Source organism: Ornithorhynchus anatinus, chromosome 3 (genome assembly GCF_004115215.2).
Source record: "Ornithorhynchus anatinus isolate Pmale09 chromosome 3, mOrnAna1.pri.v4, whole genome shotgun sequence".
Taxonomy (NCBI): Eukaryota; Metazoa; Chordata; class Mammalia; order Monotremata; family Ornithorhynchidae; genus Ornithorhynchus; species Ornithorhynchus anatinus.
This window is the reverse complement of record NC_041730.1, coordinates 23297671-23315511: the sequence shown is the minus strand read 5'-3', so window position 1 is coordinate 23315511 and position 17841 is coordinate 23297671. Positions and strand designations below refer to the sequence as shown.

The 17841-nt window shown below is 46.0% G+C and overlaps 1 protein-coding gene and 1 non-coding gene across 2 annotated transcripts in view; both read right to left on the bottom strand.

The window, feature by feature from the left end:
* Positions 1-17841, bottom strand: part of SYT13 (synaptotagmin 13) — a 32539-nt gene that overhangs the window by 4010 nt on the left and 10688 nt on the right. Inside the window, exons 2-4 of the mRNA XM_029060918.1 lie at positions 13725-13947; positions 11213-11347; positions 5630-5931 (exon numbers count right to left, since the gene is read on the bottom strand). Coding sequence (XP_028916751.1) covers positions 5630-5931; positions 11213-11347; positions 13725-13947 — 660 coding nt within the window. The remainder of the gene's footprint in view (positions 1-5629; positions 5932-11212; positions 11348-13724; positions 13948-17841) is intronic.
* On the bottom strand, positions 17461-17598 carry LOC114810411. Its single transcript, XR_003758111.1, has one exon. It is a non-coding gene; the product is annotated as a small nucleolar RNA SNORA7 (small nucleolar RNA).

Sequence of the window (17841 nt, the reverse complement as noted above, 5' to 3'; positions counted from 1 at the left end):
AAGGGCAAGGAGCAAAAGAGTCCCCAAGTCAAGGTCCAGCCACAGACCCACATAAAAACAGCAAAGTGGAAGGATCCCCACAGATTCATTCAAGGGCAAGAAGGGCCTCTGGAATTAGAAAATAACAGCAGCTATGCCTGCTGTTCTTAGCTAAGAGAGCAGCATGGGAACCTAGTTAGGAGAATGGGGATGTCTTTCTGTCCTTTGGGGCTTTTTAAAATCAATTCTGGAGATTTCTTTTTATTATTATTATTGGTATTTGTTAAGCGCTTACTATGTGCTAGCCACTATATGAAGTGCTCTAATAGATACGAGTTAATCAGGTTGGACACAGTCCCTGTCCCACCTAGGGCTCACAGTCTTCATCCCCATTTTACAGATGAGGTAACTGAGGCACAGAGAAGTGACTTGCCCTAGGTCGCAAAGCGGACAAGCGGCTGAGCCGGGATTAGAAGCCAGGTCCTTCTAACTCCCAGGCCCATGCTCTAACTGCCAGGCCATGCTGCTTCTCAGTGAGGGACTTCACTGGAAACATCTCTTCCGATTTCTCTGTAACCTGGAGAGGAAGGAGAGAGGATGGAGACCGCGGCTTGCTATCTGAGGACACATTTCTTTAAGAATTAGAATTTGGTGAGTCACAAAGAGATCAGTATGAGGGGCCAGCCAAACGATTCCTACTGTAAGATACTTTCTAATTCCACCTGTTTGCCTAGAATGCTGTAGGGGTTTCCAGTTTCACATTCTGAGAGGGCCACAGCACCTGTGAAAGGTGAGGATATCCAGAATCAGACTTCTTACTCCTCCTGGATCCATCCTTCTTTCCTTGCCTCCCTTTCTTTTTTCCCCCACCTCATTCTCTGCCCTCTTTCCTTTCATCCTCCTTCCTTCCATCCCTTCCTCCCTGGCCACTCTTCCATTTCTATTTAATCATTTTGACTTTATGTTTAAGCTGCCTGTGCAATGGGATGCTCTCCAGGATCCCTGGTGACGCAAATAGTATAGCTTTTCGCTAAGGGTTATCCAGCTAGAACTGGGACACAGCTTGCTCGTCACCAGTGTGACTGTTAACACATTCCTGACCAGCTATTGTAGCATCTCTTTATATTTACAAGCCAGGCACTGCCCATCTTTTGAGTGTATGTGTCAATAATAATAAGCAGCGAGAAGCAGCATGGCCTGGTGAAAAAAGGCCAGGATTGGGAGTCAGAGGATGAGGATGACCTTGGGCAAGCCACTTAACTTCTCTGTGCTTCAATTACCTCATCTGTAAAATGGGGATTAAGACTCTGAGCCCCATATGGGACAAACTGATTACCTCGTATCTACCCCAGTACTTAGAACAGTGCTTGAAACATAGTAAGCGCTTAACTAATACCATCTTATTATAACAATAATAACAACAATAGTAATAATATTAAGCACTTACTATGTGCCAAGCACTATTCTAAGTGCTAGGGTAGATACACAATAATCAGGTCAGACACAGTCCCTGTCCCACATGGAGCTCACAGTCTAATGTAGGAGGGAGAACGGGGTTTGAATCCTCATTTCACAGATGAAGGAACTGAGGCCAGAGAAATTAAGTGACTTGCCCAAGGTGACTCAGCAGGCAAGTGGCAGAGCCAGGATTAGAACTCAGGTCTTCCGCTACCCAGGCCCATGCTCCTTCCACTAAGCCATGCTGCTTCTTTATATGCAAGCATTCACACATACACAATCTCTCTCTCTCTCTTTTTCTATGAAACAACCTACATCAAATATAGTTTCCAGATTTCAGAGTACAAAGTGAAGTCCTGGACCCAGAAACAGAAATAACTAGCTCTGCAGTTTCCATGACTCTTGCTTTTAATAAGTTGTTTTTCAACACAGTCAGAGTAATTGTTCTTGTCAACTGTCATCCTCTCCATAGATCCCCAGCCTTCAACAGGAGTCCCATATAGATATAATTGCGGTATTTGTTAAATGCTTACTGTGTACCAAGACCTGGGGTAGATACAAGATAATCAGGGCCCACATGGGGCTCACAGTCTAAGTAAGAGGAAGAACAGCATTGAACCCCCATTTTACAGATGAAGGTAGCAAGGCACAGAGAAGTTAAGTGCCTTGCCCAAGATCACACAGCAGACAAGTGGTGGAGCTGGGATTAGAACCCAGCTCTAACTCGAGGCCCATGCTCTTTCTACTAGGCCATGTTGCTTTCCTATAGATATGTGCCATTTACCCAGGCAGGGCTGCCTGTGATCTGTCTTTTCCTGCCTAAAGCAATATGATTGGTGGGAGAGATTTTTGTTTTGTTTTGTTTTTTATTGGTGTTTGTTAAGCCCTTTCTATGCGCCCGGCACTGGGTACTAAGCACTGGGGTAGATACAAGCTAACTAGGTTTAACACAGTCCATGTCCTACATGGGGCTCACAGTCTTAACCCCCATTTTACAGATGAGTTAACCGAGGCACAGAGAAGTGAAGTGACTTGCCCAAGGTCACCCAGCAGAAAAGAGGTAGAGCCGGGATTAGAACCCAGCTCCTCTGACTCCCAAGCCCGTGCTCTATCTACTAGGCCTCTCTCAGCCCTTTAGGATTTCTTCTATTCTAGAGAATGGCTTTTCCTGTTGCTAAAGCCTGGGCTTCTTCTATAACTATCCTGTGTCAGGGAGGTGAAAAGAGAGGAGAGGTTGGGACCAAGATATCAGAAACACCTGACGGAGGACTCTAGTCGTATGGAGCGGGGGTCAAAGCACTGAAGGAAAAACTGTTGCTGAATCAACCCCCAAGTACTTCTCAGTCCCTTCCGTTCTTTGCTTCGACTATCCTTTGCCAGCAGCTTCGGCTCTATACATTTCCCCTCTACATTCTACATTCTCCTCCGTAAACTCATTTTGGGCAGGGAACGTGTCTGCCAATTCTGTTGATTTTACCCTCCTAGGCATGTGCAGAGAACATAGTAAGCACTCAATAAATACCACTGATTGATAGTCAGTCTCACAGACCTCTCTGCCCTCATCTTTAATAGTAATAATATTAATTATCGAAGCATTTGTTAAGCGCTTACTGTGTGCCAGACACTGTAACAAGCACTGGGGTGGATACAAGCAAATCAGGTTGGACACAGTCGCTGTCCCATGTGGGTTTCCCCTTCTCAATCTGTATTTTACAGATGAGGTAATAGAACCCACAAACCTCTGACTCCCAAGCCCATGCTGCTTCTCTAGAGGAACAGTCTCACTAAGCCTAGCCCATTTTACTCCAAGGTCCTAAAAGCCTCTCACTAATACTGCCAGGTTCACAGCACATAAAATCTGGGAGCAGGTAATCATGTGAAGAACGATATTCTTTCACAGGGATGAGCAAGGTTCTCCTACATCTCCCTGCCAATCTCCTCACCAATCCTCACCAATCTCCTTCACAAGCTTCCAGTGCCAGCCCAGCTCAGGGCTGATCTGGATTTCTTCACAGGTCAGCGAATACATCAGCCACGGCTGCTGCCCTAGTAGGTGCTCAACATCCACTGCTGTAGTGAAACCCAGAGCGGGGAAATGTTCCAGCTTCCAGGGCCGATTCTGCGACTGTTTCGCAAGTCTCTAGTCATCGGACTAACTGTACCATGTTTCAGGCTTTTACTGTATCTTCTTACTGTTTTTAATAATAATAATTATGGCATTTAAGTGTTAAAAGCACCGGGGCAGATGCAAGGTAATCAGGTTGGACACAGTCCCTCTCCCGCATGAGGTACACAGTCTAAATTGGATGGAGAGGAATTGAATCCCCAATTTACAGATGAAGTAACTGAGGCACAGAGAAGTTAAGAGACTTGCCCAAGGTCATGTGGCCTTAGGTTCTAATCCCGAATCTGCCAGTTGCCTGTGTGACCTTGGGCAAGCCTATTCACTTCTCTGTGCCACAGTTACCTCATCTGTAAAATAGGGATTAAGACCGTGAGCCCCAAGTGGGACATGGATTGTGCCCAATCTGATTATTTTATATCTACCCCAGCTCTTAGTACAGTACACGACACACAGTGAGTCACAGTGAGTGCTTTAAAAATGCCATAAAAACAGTGGCCGAGCAGGATTAGAACCCAGATCCTCTGACTCTAAACCCCGTGCTCTTTCCACTAGGCCATGCCCCTCCTGCTTTCCTCACACAAAGGTTGCATGGTACTTATATCAGTTTTTCAAGTTCAAAATATGGGGTGGGAGGGAGAGGGAAATGATACAAATAGTGTTTTGACTAGATCACGTTTCTCTCCTAAAGTCAAATCGATTAATCAGTGGTACTGCTAGGATGAGTTCAGTAGAGTTAGTAGACAAATCCCTGTGCTCTAGACAGTTTACAATCTAGTGGGGAGCTAGGTTATCAAGCCAGTTAGGCTGTGGCAGCTATCATAAAGTCTTCCAGAAAGCCAAGTTTCCAGAGGATCACAGACATTCTGCACCAAGCAGCTTCCAGATTTAAGCGTAGGTGATGGAGGTCTGAATCCAGAAACAGAAATAAACTAGCTCTGCAGTACCATGCTTCTTCCTCCTCCTACCCCAACCCCAGCCAATATTATACTTTCCCACAGTGAATTACTCTGTAAGAATTGTTACTTTTCACAAGTTCCTTCCCCGAAATCCTAAAAACCTGAATAGTCGCCAGCTCACTCACTGTGTACAAAAAGATGAAATGATAATTATGTGTGCCAGGCACTGTACTAAGTGCTGAGGTAGATACAATCTAATCAGGTCAAATCATAGCCCCTGTCCCACCTAGGGCGCATAGTCTTAATCCCCATTTTATCGGTGAGGTAACTGAGGCCCGGAGAAGTGAAGTGACTTGCCCGAGGTCACTCAGTAGACAAGTGGCGGAGCTGGGTTTAGAACCCAGGTCCTCTGATTCTTAAACTGGTGCTCTTTCCACTAGGCTGTGAAGAGAAGTAGTGTGGTCTATGGGAAAGAGTACATGACTGGAAGCCAGGACACTTGGATTCTAATCCTAATCCCACTCTTTATGTGATTTAGGACATATCAAGCAGATTCTCTGTGCCTCAGTTTCCTCCTCTCCAAATTAGGAATGAAATATTTTTCTCCCTCTCCCTTAGCCTGTCAACCCCATATGGGACATGAACTGTATCTGATCTACTTATAGTTCCTCCATCCTAGAGCTTAGCTCAGTGCTTGGCACAGAGGAGACATGCAACAAATACCCCCATTATTATTATTATTATTGTTATTTTTATTATTGCTGTCCCAGGACATGGGTCACTAGCTGAAAACAGATCCATGGTACTTTAGCTCTTAGTCAGTTGTATTTATTGAGCACTTACTGTGTGCAGAGCACTGTGCTGAGCTCTGGAAGAATACAATACGATATTAAACAGACACAATCCCTGCCCATAACGAGCTTACAGTCCAGAGGGAGAGAGACAGACAGTAATATGTCTCAGTCCTTTGAGTTCAGGAACTCTTTTTCTATAAAACACATGGAGAAAGCAGTGGGCGATCCCAATTAGCTCCAGAATCCAGAAGCCCTAACACCCAGCCCCGCCGCGCCCTTTCCGCACGACACCCGGGGTCCGCGGCCCACGCCGGTCCTCCCTTCCCGAAGGAACCAAGTCGGCTCTCGGGCTAACACCGAGGCAGGGGGAACAATACCTTCTCAGAGGTCTTCAGCTCTCCGCACTGGGCAACTCCCCAGGACACCCCCGGGCCGGCCAGGCTGAGCTTCATTTCCCCTGCCACGCTGTGCCGGGAGAACCTGTCGCAGTTCCTCAGGGTCAAGGTCAGGGAGGCGGCAGCGAGTTCCTCCTCGGCCAGGGGGAACGCAAGCGCTTCCTCCCAGGCCGTGCGCGGCAACCTCTTCTTCAACACCGTCTGGGCCTCGGTGGTGCCCGTCTTGCTCGTCACGCACCCCTGGATGTAGCAGTCGCACCCCGCGTCCTGGTCCCCGGTCACGGCTGCAAAGCGGAGATGGGGCAGAGCTGGAGCAGTGCAAATCCAGAAGCCTCTAGGGAGCCGTGCTCCCAAGAGCCCTGCTGGAGATTCCAGGTGGCTGGGAAGGGGCTTGAATTAGAGCCGGAAGGATTTATGAGCACCGGACTGGATCTGAAGCCTGTTGGACATTGGGACTGGCCAGTGATCATAATAACCTTTCCACTCGATCATCAGAATAATAATGATGGTATTTGTTAATAATAATGTTGGTATTTGTTAAGCGCTTACTATGTGCAGAGCACTGTTCTAAGCGCTGGGGTAGACACGAGGGAATCAGTTTGCCCCACGTGGGGCTCACAGTCTTAATCCCCATTTTACAGATGAGGGAACTGAGGCCCAGAGAAGTGAAGTGACTTGCCCGCAGTCACACAGCTGACAAGCGGCAGAGCCGGGATTCGAACCCAGGACCTCTGAGTCCAAAGCCCGGGCTCTTTCCACTGAGCCATCCTTAAGCGCTTACTATGTGCCAAGCACTGTTCTAAGCGCTGGGGTAGACACGAGGTAATCAGGTTGTCCCAGATGGGGCTTCACAGTCTTAATCCTCATTTTACGGATGAGGGAACTGAGGCACAGAGAAGTTAAGCGGCTTGCCCAAGGTCACAGCAGACACGTGGCGGAGTCAGGATCAGAGCCCACCTCCTCTGACTCCCAAGCTCGCGCTCTTTCCGCTAAGCCATGCTGCTTCTCTGATCTGCACCCGATGCGGGCGGGGAACGTGGGGCCCTGTCATATTGTAGCCTCCCAAGCACTTAGTACAGTGCTCTGCATCTAGTAAGCACTCAATAAATACCACTGATTGATTGAGAAAACCACCTGTTGGGGAGGGGGGAAGGTACCCTGCTTGGAGGCCACTTCCGGCTTCAGGGTTCTTTCCCTTGACTCATCCTTCCCTTCCCTGCTTGGGCTGCTGCTCTATCATCCACTTTATCATTAATGAATTGATCTACTTTTATCATATTTGATAGCTTACTTTTGCTTTTATCATTTTGTCTTACATAAATATAAGTATATATATTATGTGAAAGTATTTACCTATATACTGGGCCATTAATGTTCTTCCGTCTCCCACATTAGATTAGAAGGTTCAAGAGGGCAGGGAACATGTTTTCTACTGGTTTGTCTCCCAGGTACCTAGCAAAGTGCTCTGCTTATAGAAGGCATTCAAAAAGTGCTGTTGATTATGAACACTGATCTTTCAGGAGCAAATGGCTCAAGGGAACAAACTAGGCTTTGTTTTTTTATTACTGTTGTTATTGTTTTAATAGTGTGACTTTGGGCAAGTCACTTAACTTCTCTGTGCCTCAGTTCCCTCATCTGTAAAATGGGGATTAAGACTGTGAGTCCCACTTGGGACAATCGGATCACCTGTGTCCCCCCCAGCGCTTAGAACAGTGCTTTGCACATAGTAAGCACTTAACAAATACCATCATTATTATTTTAAAGGGCTCATTTTTTGTTTAAAGTATTTGGCCTAAGCCTTTGGCAATATCAACTGTTTTACCTTTACATCTTTATCATTTATCCATGCTAAGAGTTTTGATAAGCAAGATAATAATATTAATGATAATAATAATTACGGTACTTGTTTAGCACTTTCTGTGCCAGGCACTGTACTAAGTGCTGGGATGGATAAAAGCAAATCTGATTGGACACAGTCCCCCACGTGGGGCTGACAGTCTCAATCCCCATTTTACAGATGAGGGAACTGAGGCACAGAGAAGTGAAGAGACTTGCCCAAGGTCACCTAGCAAACGGCAGAGCTGGGATTAGAACCCAGGACCTTCACACTCATGCCCATGCCCATGCGCTATCCACTATGCCATGCAGTTTCTTAAGATGAGCTGGCTTTGGGCACCATCTGGACAACTTATCCCCTTGATTCTATTTATTGCCATTGTTCTTGTCTGTCCGTCTCCCCCGATTAGACTGCGAGCCCGTCAAAGGGCAGGGACTGTCTCTATCTGTTACCGATTTGTACCTTCCAAGCGCTTAGTCCAGTGCTCTGCACATAGTAAGCGCTCAATAAATACTATTGAATAAATGAACTCGGGGAGTTGGCCCCAGGAGTTGCTGGACCATGGGGTAGAATCTGGCTAGGGGTTCCTAGAGAGCTGGGATTATGTTTATCAGCTCAAGTGCTCAGTACACTGTTCTGCACACATTAAGTGCTCAGTAAATGTACTGATTGACTGGCCATTCTTCTCTGCCTCTTTTCATCTCCTCTGAGTTGAGCCAAACAGGGCTAAAGGCTCTGACAACAGCTCCAGGCTCAATAGGAGATAGAAGACTGAAATATTCATTTACCTGTCTGCAGCTCAGGAGCTACCGTCTCTTTTGGGTATTTGTAGCCAAAGCTGAACCATTTAAGAGGACTGCCTACCCTTCAACCAATTGGCTACGAGGAACTAAATCTTAAAAAAAAAAACTTTAAAAAAAATCAGAGGGGGTTTAAATAGGCTGGGCTCGAAATTTTTCAAAAACAGCTGGATCCCTGAAAATGTGGCCAGGGAGAAGTCTTATATGAGGAGACATCTCTATGACAATCAATCAATTAATCGATGGTATTTATTAAGCACTTATTATGTGCAGAACATGTTCTAAGTAGTTGGGAGAGTACGATACAACATAATTTGCAGAAACATTCCCTGCCCACAATGAGCTTGCAGTCGAGTCGGGGAGACAGACATTAGTGTGAATAAATAATTTATAATGAATAAATAATTTAAAGATATGTACATAAGGGCTGTGGGATTGGAGGTGGGGTGAATATCAAATGTCTACAGGTCACAGATTCAACTGCCTAGATGATGCAAAAAGGCCAGTGAGCCAGGGAATAGAGGGCTTAATCAGGGAAGGCCTCATGGAGAAGATGTGACCTTAATTTTGCTTTGAAGGTGGAGAGAGTGGTGATCTGGCATATATACAGGGGGAGGGAGTTCCAGGCTAGGAGAAGGATTTGGGAAAGGGTCGAGATAGATGACAGTGTGCAGACAGAGCTGCTGCTGCTGCTGTCTGGAAACAGGTTGGAACACTGTAACTGGTGAGAGTTTAATTCTGGCATGGATAATCTAGACACGGATTCGAGGAGTGTCAACTACCTTAGGGTCCGTCCTTGGAGCTGGAGAGCCCAGGCAGGAGAAGGGTTTATCTTAACTTATCCAGGAAGAAGTATTCACCTAAATGGATGCCATTTATTTTTTTATCTGTGTGTATGTGTGTATGCATGTATGTGCGTGTATTCGTTCAACGAAGCAGCGTGGCTCAGTGGAAAGAGCACGGGCTTTGGAGTCAGAGGTCACGGGTTCAAATCCCAGCTCGGCCACTTGTCAGCTGTGTGACTTTGGGCAAGTCACTTCACTTCTCGGTGCCTCAGTTCCCTCATCTGTAAAATGGGGATTAAGACTGTGAGCCCCACGTGGGACAACCAGATTCCCCTGTGTCTACCCCAGTGCTTAGAACAGTGCTCGGCACATAGTAAGCGCTTAACAAATACCAACATTATTATTATATATCACGCACGGTTCTAAGCACTGAGGTAGGTACATGGTAATTAGGTCAGACACAATCCCTGTTCCGCATGGTGCTGACGGTCTAAGAGGAGGGAGAAAAAGCAATTAATCCCCATTTTACAGATGAGGAAACGGAGGCCCAGAGATGTTAAGTGACTGGTCCAAGGTCCCACAGCAGGCCAATGGCAGAGCTGATTAGAACCCAGGTCCTCCTACTCTTAGGCCTGCTCCTCAGGTTTGGCCAAGCGGATGTGTGCGCTTTTTCTCCTTAAATCTGTGAGTCTCACTTCGATTGTTTTCGATCAACGGGAAGAGAAACAGTTTGGCCAGGTGTTCTAACCCAGCAAGCAAGGTGCCCTCACAATTTCTCCCTTCATCCAGACAGCAGATGGCTTTCATGTGCATGGAGAGAATTGGATTGAACAGCACTGGAACCATACAGTTCCATAAAAAAGAGAGCTTTCACTAGTGAATAATAATGATAATAATGGTATTTGTTAAGCACTTACTATGTGCCAAGCACTGTACTTAGCACGGGGGGGGGGGTCCGGGGGGGGGGGTTGGGGGGATATAAGGTAATCAAGTTGTCCCACATGGGACTCACAGTCTTAATCCCCATTTTACAGATGAGGTAACTGAAGCCCAGAGAAGTTAAGTGACTTGCCCAAAGTCACACAGCTGACAAGTGGCGGAGCCGGTATTGGAACTCATGACCTCTGACTCCCAAGCCTGTACTCTTCCCACTGAGCCACACTGTTTCTCTATGAATGCAAGGACTACAGATGTCCTGGAGTTCCAATATGTGGATAATGGGATGACTAAATTAAACACTTAGGTCAGACCTAAATGAACAGATTATATTATTCACACCAAAGAAATGCCCTTTGATCCAAACTATATAATTATCCAGGTAGGCATAATTTTGTTTTGGGGCTGGAATGAAGTATCTGGACCAGTAAGGGCCACCTGTATTATGTGGCCTGAATTTCCTGGATAATTTTCTAGTGTAATCCTGCCTCAGGTGAAAGCTTTTTCGTTCATCTTAATGAGAAACATATATAGTCACAGTGATTTACATAGCCTTAAAAAACATTCATACAACTTGACATGGGATTCGATCTAGGTGTTTGGGAACCTTCAGAGAATTTAAGGTCATTCAAGTGGAAGCAGAGTGCAAGGGCCACTCTACTGATTGGCCTGAATCAGCCATTTGCTTCTAGACTGTGAGCTTGTTGTGGGCAGGGCATGTGTCTGTTTATTATTATATCGTACTCTCCCAAGAGCTTAGTACAGTGCTTTGCAAACACTAAGTGCTCAATAAATACGATTGAATGAATTTGCCATTCCGGGATGTAGGATCCAAGTCGGCTGAGCCTTTGGGGTTGAAGACTCTTAATACTTGGCATCAGCTTTATTTGCCTAAGGAAAGTATGACTGAAGCTCAGTGGCAGAACAGGTGTCGGTGAGGACATTATGACTCCCTAGGAGATCACTCTGGGACTGCGTGCCTTTGGACACAATGGGAGCAGAGGCTAATGTGATCACTTACAATACCGTAATTAAGGAACAGGAACTCTCGTTCCAACTTACTGCCCTTTCTGCCTCAGGCTCACGTCCTCTGATTCTATTCCTTGAAGCAAGTACTTGAAGATGCCTTGTGGTGAGCTGGAAGGAGGCGGACAGTCTCACCAATAAAAAGTGATGGGGAAGAGGACCAAACAGATTGATCTGTTACCTTCCAGGAGAGACACAGAAAGCTTGGCCTTCTGTCCGTCGTAGTTCAGGGTGTATTGGAGCTTAGGTGCCTGGTTCCAGCTGGCCGCTTTCTCGGGGTTCCACGTCTCAATGACGCACACGTCCTCCACCACACCTGCATTAAGGTACACACAGCAGTCACCTCTGTTCCCCCAGGAAACTTCCTTCCCACCCTCCCTCCAACCACTTCCCCTCTTTCTCAGGGAGGCAGAATCCTCCGTAGAGTCCCAGAACCTCCAGGCATTCCATGGAGACTGGACCTTCTCCTTTTGTGTATGCTCTCGAGTTCCCAGGACAGTACCCTGTACACATTTGGTGCTCAATAAAGTCTAACAAGGATGACCGTGTCTCCCTCTCGAGAGAGAGGATGGAAATTTTCCTCCCCATTTTTGGAGATGGCTGAAATTGAGGCTCATTATTATCACCAAAAGTCCACCTTTAAAACCCTCCTAAAATTACATTTCCTCCAAGAGGCCTTCCTTAATTAAGCCCTCATTTCCCTTACCCACCCTATCCTCTGCATGGACCAGGCACTTGGATGTGTACCCCTTAAGCACTTTGATTCGCACCCCAGATCCACAGCAGTTATGTAAATATCCTTTTACTCTACGAGTTCACCTGTTTGTAATTTGTTTTCAAGTTTTTCTTCTTCTGAGAAGCAGCGTGGTTTGGTGGATTAGAGCCCTGGCCTGGGAGTCAAAAGGGCCTTAGGCAAGTCATTTAACTTCTCTGTGCCTCAGTTCCCTCATCTGGAAAATGGGGATTAAGATCGTGAGCCTTATGTGGGACAGGGACTATGTACAACCCAGTTACCTTGTATCAACCCCAGCGCTAAACACAGTGCCTGGCACATGGTAAGCGTTTAACAAATGTCACAATTATTATTATCATTATTGTTCTGTAGTCTTTGGCTCCTTATGGACTGGGATCATGTCTACCAACTCCGTTATATCACACTTTTCCAAGTGCTTAGTACAGTGTTCGGTATACAGCAAGCAGTCAATAAATACCATCTTTTTAAGGTATTTGTTAAGCACTTACTATATACCAGGTACTGTTAGAAGCTCTGGGGTAGATATAAAATAATCAGGTTGGACATAGTCCAAGTCCCACATGGGGCTCACTGTCTTAATCCCCATTTTACTGATGAGGTAACTGAGGCGCAGAGAAGTGAAGCGACTTGCCGAAGATCACCCAGGAGACAAGTGGCAGAGCCAGAATTAGAACTCAGGTCCTTCTGCCTCCCAACCCCGTGCTCTATCCACTAGACCACACTACTTCTGGTTGACTGACAGTCCCTCTGAATAGATGCTAGAAGCCACCATTTCTCTTTAGTCCTGTGGTAGCCTGAAAGAGTTAATGTATCTTACATTGAGACCTCACTTATGAATCGGGAGCTACTAAGACTGTGGGAGAATCTGACTCATTACACCATACTACGTGATGTGTAACAAAATTGAGCAACTGCGGGATGTGGTGGATCATCATCAATTGTACTGTGCTCTTACTGTGTACCGGACAATAAATCATTCACTGGCATTTATGTTGCACTTACTATGTGCAGAGCACTGTACTAAGCGGTTGGGAGAGTACAATGCAACAGAAATAGCAGACAAGTTCCTCACCCATAATGAGCATACAGTCTAGGTGAAGAGCCGAAGGAGTTTGTTGGTTTCAATAATGTCAGGTTGAGCATGACTTTGGTGAGATAGCGACCCTCAGAAACCCAGGGACAATTTTACACTAGAGACTCTACTAGGTTTGATAATAGCACTAGGACTGACAGGACACCCAGGAGATCCTTGAAGACCTGGCAAGGGCTATTTGGTAAGGGATGACATTGCCAGGGTCTACAGGGAAAATGGAAAATTGTTTTGTTGTCTGCCTCCCCGTTTCTAGGCTGTGAACCTGTTGTTGGGTAGGGATTGTCTGTACAGTTGCCAAATTATACTTTCCAAGAGCTTAGTACAGTGCCTCTGCACACAGTAAACACTCAGTAAATACGATTGAATGAATGAATGAAATCAAAACACTCTTCTCTGCCAAAGTCCCGGGAAGCAGGCTACGGGCCTAGTTGAAAGACCACGGGTTTGGGAGTGAGGACTTCGATGCTAATCCCAACTCCCCTTGTCTACGATGTGACTTTGGGCAAGTCACTTCACTTGTCAGTTCCCTCAGTTCCCTAATCTGTAAAATGGGGATTAAGATTGTAAGCCCCATGTGGGACAGGGACTCTATCCAACCTGATTGTCTTGTATCTACCCCAGCACTTAGTACAGAGTCTGGCACATGGTAAGTGTTTAAAAAATAACCATTAAAAACCCCCCAAACCTGACGACCTTTTATCTACCCCAGTGCTTAGAACAATAAGTGCTTAACATATACCATAATTATTATTATTATCGTTATTATTATTATTATTATTATTATAAAGACTCAAGTTTCTTAGAACCCCCAACGTGTCCCCTAGGGCTGGAGGGAGGTGCCTTTACCATTCTGAGGAAGGATGAACAGCTCCTCTGTGACCTGCCTCTTGAGCCGGCTATCGTTCAGGGCTGGGGCGCTGACAGGCGTGGCCTCCTCGGCAGCTCTCAGGCTGTAATCTGTGTAGTTGATGACCTCTGGAGCGGTTACCGCTGGTTTTGGCCCATAGATATCAGGGAACTTCAGGAGGGCCCGAGGCTGCACAGGTTCTGTCGATTTTTTAACATTGAACTGGAATACAAATAGTTCAGATTAATAATATCCCGGCCCTTTTCTCTGCCCAAGGATCCTCTATTTAGCACCAAGGGGACATTCATTCATTCAGTTGTATTTATTGAGTGTTTACTGTGTGCAGAACACTGTACTGAGCGCTTGGGAGAGTGCAATATAATAACAGACATTCCTTGACTACAACGAGTTTACCACAGCACTTCCATACATATCTTTAAATCATATGTTATAAAATACTTCTGTCTGTCTGTCCCTCTACATTATAGAGCTCATTATGGACAGAGAACGTGTCTGCTGATTCTCTAGTATTGTACTCTCCCAAGAGCCTGGTACAGTGCTCTGCACACAGGAAGCGCGCAACAAATATCATTGATTGACTGATTGATTGATCACCATTACCCTCTGGAGGACAAAGACAGGACTCACCTGATGACACAGGCAGTAAGTACACAGAGTAGACCACAGTAAAGTAGGAATGGGGGACTTTGCACCCTCTCTTATAGCATTCCAACCATAGGCAAGAAAATGAGCCCACTCCAAACTGGCCAGGTCTTCACCCTCTGACACCAGTGGTCTCCTCAAGGCATGACAACTTTCTGAGTGGCACAGTTCCCCGGATGCCACTGCATCTGTAGATACCGCCGGAGCCTCTTTGCTTTACTTCACTTTTCTAAATATTTTTGAGCAAATTCATTCCCTTCAGGGGAGAACAATCTCGTATTACTCCAGGCTGAGGGATGTTGACACATCACTGAGGTGACACAGCATCCATTTTCACTCTGTTAATCTCCCCCAACTGGTTCCAACTGGTTCTCTTTTCTCATGTTGGATTTTAGCTATGTTTGCTTGAAATTTGGGGGCATCATTTCCTTCTACCTCTCATTAATCTTTTCCACCAGGTGCTGAGGATCACAGAAGGTAAGAAGGAGATGGGAGTGAAGGGGGTTGGGCATGAGGGCCTGGGAGTCTAGGAATTTGTTTCCAACTCTGTCAGTGATGCTCTAGGCGAGAGTATTTTTTAAAGAATGGCCCACTAGATGCCTTGTTTTGTTTTCTATCCCCTCCTTGATAAGTGTCCAGCACTGGCCAGACCTTTCTGGCAGCTGCCGCTCATAGATGTAGTGATTTAAGAGAACGGCCTACGGTGACTCAGACTTTTCCCCCGTCCCCAGCCATGATCGTAGTTGTCATCCAAGCCGATCATCGGGAAGTGTTCATTTCAGCCCTCGCCGGTGGGGGATTTCTTGCATTACATCTGCTTCATCAGTTAGATCCAAAACATTCAGTGTTCGGCACATAGTAAGATTAACAAATCCCATAAAACCAGCAAACAATTTGATCCAGGTCTTCTAACCTGGCTGTGAGGCCCCTGTCAATTTGGATGTGAGACCCCGAGTTTTTTTTCAATACCTAAGAAGGGAGGGAGAAAGAGGAGTGGAAAGAACTCGAGAGAAGGCTGTGTTGCTAATTGCAGTGGTTACCAGATCCGGAGCAGCAAGGGAGGGAGTGAGCACAGCTGGCAGTATTTAGCCTCCTACTCTTTCTCGCTTTCCTTGGACCTAGCAGGAGAACTTTTCCAGATCTGGCAGAGACCTATTAAGGAGGCGGGCATCCTGGGCAAAGGGAGCCCAGAGCCCAGTTCTACTGGATCCTGTCAGTTCTCTTCTGTGTTTTCCTTGCACTATGTCTCCTCACCCTTGCAGTCTATTGTCCCCTCTCTGGTCCCACAGCACTTCTGTATATCCATAATTTATTTATATTAATGTATGTATCCCCTCTAGACTGTAGGCTCACTGTGGGCAGGGAATGGGTCTCTTATACTGTACTCTGCTCTGAACTCAGTAAGTACATACTATTGATTGGTTGATTCTCCAGGATATTTAAGCTTGGTAGGTAGTAAGGCAGGGGTTTATTTCCCAGCCAAATGACCTCCTGAAGATTCCCACTTTATCTGCATATTCTGTTACTGTATATTCCCAGGCCAAGAGGAAATCACCATAAAAGGCAATGGGAAGAAGAATGATCTTCTCATTGCACCTTCCACCTCTGAGGATGGCACATGATGAAGAATATTTAACTGGCCAACAACCGAAGACCTAGATTTCCCTCCAACACACCACTAATGTAAGCTCTCTGAGGAGAGAGATCCTATCTACAAATTCTATGGTATTATACATACTCTCCCTGGTGCTTAGTACAGTACACAGAGTCAGCACTTAATAAATACCATTGATTGCGAACACAATACCACAGTTAGAGAGAACGCGGTCTTTGTTGCAAGGCAGATAGAGTGGGAATAGCGAGCAACATCCAAGCCTGTATAAGATACTTCTAGACCTTACAAGAACACTTGCCGTGCCCAGCAGACCTTGGTTGTGGCACATACTAAAAAAGTTTGGCCGCCCTGAAAATCCAGCACAATGTTAAGACCACTCCATGAAAATACGGAATCGGAGGGCTCTTGTCTCTTCCTCTTCCTGTCACCCATGGAGTAGAGTGGAATTGCGTACGAGTCCACTCTCGGTCAGTTTTCTCTGCACAGCCAAGCTAGAGGCCATGTCAATGGAATCTGGAACGGGAGACAGAATACCATTCCAATGCCCTTAGAAACTCTTTCAATTTAGGACACGAGCATCACTAAAAGACGCGGCATCGCACGTTCAGGAGGTCGTATAAGCTGATAACTGGACTCACACAGATTCTTAAAAACTGCTTAGGGGTGAAAAAACAGCTGGGGAGAATCCCGCTTTTAGAGGAGAAACATAGGTGCATAGGGCTGGCTTCTAGTTCCATTCATGCTGGTTCCTCAGTTCCTCAGTCTAATTGAATCAGAGTACTTTAAATTGTCAAACTGTTTTCTCAGAGCTACTTTAGATGGCAAACCCAAGGTATTTCTTGAGAAGGGCATCATTCATTCAATCAATCAATGGTATTTATTGAGCGCTTACTGTGCGCAGAGCAGCGTACTACGAGCTTGAAAGCAAACAAGACAGTAGAGCTGGGAGACCCAATCCCTGCCCACGAGGACTTCAATCAATGGGAAGCAGTGTGGCCCAGTGGAAAAAGCCCAGGCCCGGGAGTGAAAGGGCCTGGGTTCTAAAACAGGCTTTTCCCCTTTCCTGCTGTGTGAACTTAAGTAATTTAACTTCTCTGAGTCTCAGTTTCCTCAACGGTAAAATGGAGATTACCAGTTTGCCCTCCTCCTTAGACTGGAGCCCTCTGCGGGACAGGGATTAACCCTGGTTAACTGGTATCTAACCCAGCCCTTTGAACAGTGCTTGACACCTAGTAAGCACTTTGTCTTGTCTTGTTTCCAACCCATAGCGACACCACGGAAACATCTCTCCCAGAACGCCCCGCTCTCCATCTGCAATCATTCTGGAAGTGTATCCATAGAGTTTTCTTGGTTAAAATATGGACATGGTTTACCACTGCCTCCTTCCACGCAGTAAACTCGAGTCTCCACCCTTGACTCTCTCCCATGCCGCTGCTGCCCAGCATAGGTGAGTTTTGACTTGTAGCAGATTGCCTTCCTCTCACTAACCATTTCCCAAGTTAGGAACGGAATGGACAGGCCTCTGCTTGAATCTCCCTCCCATAGTCGAGACTGGTAGAGGACTGGAAGCTCTCCAGGTGCAACCCTGAGAGGCCGGTAAGCATTTTAAAGATACAATAATAATAATAATAGGAGTATTCAGTCTAGAGAGAAGAGCCTACCCATAATACTCGGCCTCATTGCATAAAACCTGCTTATGATTCATTTGCCTGCAGATAACTGAGCCCTTCTTTTATTAATACCATTAATCACTCATTCAGAAGCCTTTTTTCCCTTTGCCCTCTCGATTTTTAATGAAACCGCTTCTGAGAATTGTCATTTTCAGATGAAGATGGTTG